This window comes from Elephantulus edwardii, unplaced genomic scaffold (genome assembly GCF_000299155.1).
Source record: "Elephantulus edwardii isolate Elephantulus edwardi_28Jun2011 unplaced genomic scaffold, EleEdw1.0 scaffold00259, whole genome shotgun sequence".
Taxonomy (NCBI): domain Eukaryota; kingdom Metazoa; phylum Chordata; class Mammalia; order Macroscelidea; family Macroscelididae; genus Elephantulus; species Elephantulus edwardii.
Genome location: NW_006400009.1, coordinates 106,047 through 112,945, shown reverse-complemented (window position 1 = coordinate 112,945; position 6,899 = coordinate 106,047). Strand labels below are relative to the sequence as shown.

Below are 6,899 nucleotides of genomic sequence, written 5' to 3'. Positions count from 1 at the left end.
ACTTTCCCATCACAATACGTCTTTTAATTTCCTGGCTGCTGATGCCAAGAGTGTTGACTGTGGAGCCAAGCAGACTGAAGCTGTGAACAATCTCAATCTCTTCACCATCCATCCTGATGCTGCCAATCAGTTCAGTGGTGAGAATCTTTATCTTCTTGACATTGAGTCTCAATCCATATAGGAGACTGCAGTCCTTGACCCTCTGCATCTGCAAATAGTGACAGTTTAACCATCTCTTTGTTGATCAGGATGCCTTTTATTTCCTTTTTTTGTCATATTGCCCTTGGAAGTATTTCCAGTACAATTTGAATAGAAGTGGTGGCAGTCGGCATCCTTGTCTGGGCCCTGTTCGCAAAGAAAATGCTTTTTAGTCTTTCTTCATTGAGAATGATACTGGTTTGTGGTTTTGCATATATACTTCTCACTATGTTGAAGAAATTCCCTTCTATTTCAATAATGCTGCATGTCTTTATCAGGAAGGGGTGTTGGATTTTGTAAAATGGCCTTTTCTGCTAGGATCATGTGATTCTTGTTAGTTGTTTTGTTAATGTAGTTAATTATGTTGTTTTTCTTTTGTTGAATCATCCTTGCATACCCCTTATGAATCCCACTTAGTCATAGTGAATTATTTTTTTATGTGCTTTTGGATTTTATTGGCTAGGATTTTGCTAAGGACTTTTGTGTCTATGTTCATGAGAGATAGTGGTCTGTAGCTTTCTTTTTTTGTAATATTTTTTGCCTGCTTTTGGTATTAGGGTTATGCTTGTGTCATAGAATGTCTCAGGAAAGTTCTTTCTTTTTATATATTTCAAAATAAGTAGACTTGGTGATAACTTTTCTCTGAATATTTGGTAGAATTCAGCTGTGAAGCCATCTGATCCAGGACTTTTTTAAAAACTTTTTTATGATCTACTCAATTTCTTTTTTCCGTGATGGTTCTGTTCAAGTGTTCTACATTTGTCTATGTCAATCTGGGTAAGGCATGAATTTCCAGGAATTTGTCCATTTCCTCTAAGTTTTCAAATTTATCAGAATATAGCTCTTCATAATATATCGAAATTATGGATTTCATTTCCTCTGGTTCTGTTGTGATGTCACCTCTATCATTCTTTAATGATTTGTGTCTTCTTTTTTCCTTTTGTTAAGTTTGCCAATGGTTTGTCAGTTTCATTTACCCTTTCAAAAAACAGATCCTGGACTTATTGATGCTTTTAATTGTTTTTCTATTTTCCTTCCTTTTTTTAAAAAAAGTCAAACACTTCCATTTAATGATTAAAATCACACTTGTCTTAGATCAAGAACCTAGGTTCTACAAAGGGCTGAGCATAAGCCATTTTCAAACCTTGCAGATCCTGAAGGATCCAGAACAGCCCTTAGAACAGCTGGTCATGCCAAGTCCATTATTCTGGATAGACAGCCTGTAGTGGTAACTTCCAGCAGAGAAGGCTAACTTTGCTATGGACCCATCCATTCGCACCTGGAGCCTCACCCTGAGGGCCCTTTCATTCCTGCCTATGCCGTGAAGAATGGTCAGCAGAGAATCCAGAGCAACCAGCACTGGCAGTGTCAACAGAGAACAAAGACGCACCTACAATCGCTGTGCACTAAATAAATCACAAAACCCAAACTCCCCATTCCTGGGCTACATTAGAGGGGACTGTGCCAAGGGTCCCCAGGCTTGGACATTGTTTGGATTAAGCTGGGGAGTCTTAAAAATGCAAATGTCCTGTCCTTCTCCGCTCCTTGCTCCCACCACAGTGTCTCAGCTAAAAAGTTCAGGTGGTTGGACTCTGATGACCATTAAGTTTGGGAATCTTGATTATCCTTCACTCTTCAACTCCTCAAGGAGAGCGAGGGTGTGATATGCTTGAAGGTCTCCTATTTAAAAGAGAACAGAAAGAAAGTCTGTTATTTGAGTTTAAAAAAATGCTCTATCAATCTTGATAAGCCCTCTCTAAAAGATTCTAGCTGGCCCCATCACACAGGAACTGGAGGTGCTGAGAAACACACACCCTCGCACGTGTATATACATATGTGCACATGCAGGCCCGCCAGACCCAGGTGTCTGTGCACTCAGCAAGTTTCTAGGGAACCACAACCTTAAAGGGACACCAAGTTCTCCAGGTACAGTAATGGAGGCTCTTGGCCACAGTCCAGGGGCCCAGAAAGCGTGTGCTGCTGGTCACAGGTGGTAGGCCACTTCCCAGATGTCCAAACTTATGGCGACCTACTGTGCCTTTACTCATTACATACTTCCCTTACATACCTTTTATAGTGATTTTCATTCTGAAGTCATTTTATCAGAGATTAGTATTGCCACTCCTGCTTTTTTTTGTGGATGCCCTTTGCCTGATTTATTTTTTCCCAGCCTTTGATTTTGAGTCTATCTTTCTCTTCATTTATGAGATGTGTTTCTTGTAGAGACCATACTGATGGGCTTTGTGGGGTTTTTTTTAAATCCATTCTGCTACTCTTTTTCTCTTGAACGGTGCTTTTAGTCCATTCCCATTAAATGTGATTATTGACAGGCCTCGTTTATTATTGCCATTTTGCTGTGTTTCTTTTTTGTTGTTTCTTGTTACTATGATCCATCCAATTTCTTTTGGTGTCTGTGAAGGACTTTCCTTAAGTTCTTGTAGGTTTGATCTTGTTTTCATAAATTCCTTAAATTCTTTCCTTTCTGCAAAAGATGTGATATCTCCTTCATATTTGATGGAGAGCTTTGTTGGGTACCTTTGGTTGGCAATTATTTTCTTTGAACTTTCCATATATGCCATGCCATTGTCTTTTTGTTCACATGCTTTCTGCTGAAAAATTATGATTTCATTTCTTTTGTAGGTGACTCTTTGTTTTTCTCATGCTGCTTTCAGTATTCTATCCTTATCTTTTATTTTGGAGAATTTTACATGTCTTGATGTTTTCCTTTTTGGGTCTAGTCTATTTGGTTTTCACCGAGCTTCCCTGAATGTGGATTTTCTTGTTCCTCAGAATACCTGCTAAGTTTTCTTCTCGTATTTCTTCTACAATTTTCTCTGTAATTTCCCTATCTTTCTCATATTCTGGAATTCCAATCATATGTATGCTATTCCTTTTGCTATCATCCACATGATTCTAATGTTTTCTTCAATTATGTTTCATCTCTGATTTTTCTTCCAGGATGTTTCCACTGAAGTTCTTGCCTTCCAGCTCGTGATTCTCTGCTCCATCACTTCTATTCTACTTTTTTATCCTTCAAGCGTGTTGGACACTTCTGTAATTTCAGTTTTAGTATTCTGGATTGGATTTTCATGCCTTTCTGTTATTTCTAGTACTGTGTTGACAGTACCCTCTATATCTTGTGATGATTTTTTTAAGTTCTTGTACCTCTTTATAGTTTCAATTCTTTCTTCCATTTTTTGCATTTTATTCTTTTTTTTTTGCATTTTATTCTGTATTTGTGCAAGTTCCTCCTCATCAGTATTTCTTCTGGCTCCGTGTCTCTGGACCATTTGCTTTCTTGGTGGTTTTCATTGTTTCTTCCATCATTTGCACCTTCTTCCATAGCTGTACAAATAACTCTTCATCAATATCTATTTTTCTGGTTCTCTACCTCTAGGTTATTCCCTTTATTATAGCTTCCATTGTTTCTTCCATCATTTGTACTTTTGTTTGTAGTTGTTCAAAGGTTTCCATATCAATATATATCACCTGCCTTCTTGACTCTGGGATATTCATAAGTTCTCTGATATTCTCTGCTTTTTTTGGAGAAGGATTAATTTGTTTTCTCACAGTGTTTGATGCTGCCTGCTGCTATCTTGAGATTATGTGAAGTTTTTCTTGATAAGTGTTAGGTCATTTCTACTACAACTGTGAAAGTTGTTGTTCTTGGCTTTGTAATGTTATTAATTAGTTGCCAAGTTAAAACATGGTGAGCTACTCACTCCACTGTAAATCCTTTTGGGAAAAATTTGCCTTTCCTAAAGTCCTTGAGATTCTCTCTGTTCTGCATGGCAGTGTTGTAGGAATCGTACCTTAAAGTAGTCCCTAACATCATCTCTATAGGCATCATTCATATTTGAAGTGGCTGAGTGGTGTGAAACCAGGTGATCTACTCAGTTTCTTATGCATTTTTTCTCTTGGAGCTTAGTGTCTTTATTTGTCTCTAGAGTGGCATGAATTTAGAAATCTCAGCCAGATCAAGCAGCTTGCATGCAGGGGATCTCAAGTCAGCCCTCCCAGGGATACCTCAGTTCTGGTTCCCCACAAGTAATGGAGAGTGCTCACTCTCACCACAGAGCCTCCCCTCTCCTCATCTTTTCTCCTGCCACTTAGTGTCCTCCTTTGTCTCTGGTATGGCTACAGATCAGGACCCTCAGGCAACTTGTATGTTGAGGCTCACAGGTCAGCCCTCTGTCGCAGAGAGCTAAGAGAATTCTTTCCTCTGCTTGAAGTTCTGTATACTAAAGGCTCTTGTCCTACCTGGCCCCTGGGATTGTCCCACAGCCACGGAGGCAAGGAACCAGGTGGAGGAACCTATAACCTGAGGGACGCCTCAATCCTGTCTCCTATACCACATATTATTGTGAATGCTTTACTCTTTACAGGATATCATATTTTGATAACTCCCATTCTCCGGATGCTGTTCTCATAAGCATGCTGTTCTGTTTGTTTTGAGTGTTACTTGCAGTTAAACATATGATCATTAATACCACCTGCAGGGAGGGAGGTTAAATTTGAGTTACAGAGAGTAAGGAACCTGAGCCATTTTAACATGCTCTTATACCGTCAGTGTCTAATACCCTACTCTAGAAACAACCTGTTTATAACACATGCCTGAGCAACAAAGTTTCCTGGGGGAGATTCTCAGTGTGTTCATTCTCATTTCCATCCTAGAAACCGTGGAGCTCACCAGGGTGTTGATGTCTTGTGCCCAGATGGATCCACTGTGTATGCACCTTTCACTGGCACAATTGTGGGTCAGGAGAAGCCTTATAAAAACAAAAATGCTGTCAATAATGGCGTTCGGATATCTGGAAGAGGTAAGAGAGGTGAACATACTGGGGGCTCCTACTAGAAATGTGGATGCTTATTTACTTAGTGTAACTTATAAGCACTGAAGTGTTGTGTTTTTTTTTTAATTTCCTTAAAATGTTAACACCTAAGATCTATAAGAGATGCATTTTCAAAGATGTTTTACCACTCACTCTCTGTGAAATACTTTGCTGTATGGATATACTCCATCTAGCTCAGCAACTGATTGAACCTTTTCCTTCCTGTGGCTTAGCTTAGCAATTTATAAACAAGTTCACCTTCCAAAAGATTAACCCTAACAGATAATTTCATTTACTGTAAGCACTGAGAGGAAAATACTGACAAAGGAAAATATTGACAAGGTTCTAGGTGAACCTTGGATCTCCTGGTACTCAAATTACTTAGTTTGTTATCTGTTTTAATTCTCTTGAGGTCTAATCTACAGATAGAAAAATATACAAAGTGTACAGTCCACCAGATTTTTCACAATACAAATATAACTGTGAAATCAGCACTTAGATCAAGAAAAAGAGCAGTACCAAAATTCCAGAAACCTCTTTTGCTACGTTTTAATCACTATCCTCAGCAAGGGTAAACCCCAAGTTACAACACCGTAAATGAATTCTACCTGTATTTTGAAATTATAGAAATGGAATAGCATGCACTTGTATGGGTTGTGTTTTTTAAAATGTCTTCTATCTTACCTTTTGTTAGATTCATCCATATTACCGAGTGCTTTGTTGTTGTTTTTAGGTGCCATCAAATTAAATGTCACCTGTAGCAACCCTGTGAACAACAGACACAAACCCTGTCCTATCCCGTGCCATGCTCACAATCGCTGGCACACTTGGGCTCACTGTTGTAGTCACTGTGGCAACCCACTTGGCTGAAGGTCATCTTCTTCTTCTTTGCCATCTCTTCCTGCTTGCCAAGTATGACGCCCCATATTCTAAAAACGTAGTTTTAGTTTATTCCTTTTCCTGGTATATTTCCAAACTCTAATTCATTGCATTGAGTTATAACTGACTCATGGGTGTCTGAGGCTGTAAATTGCAGTGGAGGAGACTGCTTTCTCCCTGGATTGAACCACCAGAGACATTCAGCCTTTGGGTTAACAGCCCAACTTCTTATGAACTAGACCACTAGCGCTCCTGTCCTGGCGTACAATATTTTAGTATATTGTTGTTGTTGTGTACCGTGCAGTCAGAACCATCCCATACCTTACCTCTGGCAGGTTTTCATAGGCAGTTATTCGCATGGGAGGAGATTGCCCATCCTTCTGCCACAGAGCAGTTAGTGGCCTAGAACCCTGTGCCTTCAGGATTGTAGCACAGCTTCTTGCCACTAGGCCACTCCTTTAATCATTCTTCGCTAGACATTTGGAAAGTTTCGAGTTTTAAATGATTGTGATAATAACTATGAACTTTCTTGTACATCTTTTTAAAAAATATATTCTTGTTTTCAATTTTACACAGTACTTAAGTTCCATTTCATCAACACAAATTGTTTTGGCAGTTTTATTCTTCATAATACATGAACATTCTCCCATTTTAACTCTGGTTATTTTGTTTCTTGTTTCCCTGCTCCTGTACATTCTTATCTTTGTTTTAAAGTAATTATAAACAAATTCTAAATAAAAAATATGTAAAGAACATTTGATGTCATGTATAGTTGATTTTTGAGGGACCATAGTACTTATATATAGATGATAAGTTGTGGGAGGATATCAAGGGTATCATCCAGGAAGAGGGAAAATGGTCATTGCAAAGACAGAAGAGGAAGAAAAGACCAAAATGGATGTCAGAAGAGACTCTGAAAATTGCACCGGAGCGCAGAGAAGCCAAAGCACAGGGAAGAATTCAAGATACTAAAGAGTTGAATAGAAGATT

At 38.8% G+C, this 6,899-nt stretch overlaps 1 protein-coding gene across 1 annotated transcript in view; it reads left to right on the top strand.

Moving 5' to 3' along the window:
- Positions 1-6,899, top strand: part of LECT2 (leukocyte cell-derived chemotaxin 2) — a 16,734-nt gene that overhangs the window by 5,577 nt on the left and 4,258 nt on the right. Inside the window, exon 3 of the mRNA XM_006899485.1 lies at positions 4,873-5,018. Coding sequence (XP_006899547.1) covers positions 4,873-5,018 — 146 coding nt within the window. The remainder of the gene's footprint in view (positions 1-4,872; positions 5,019-6,899) is intronic.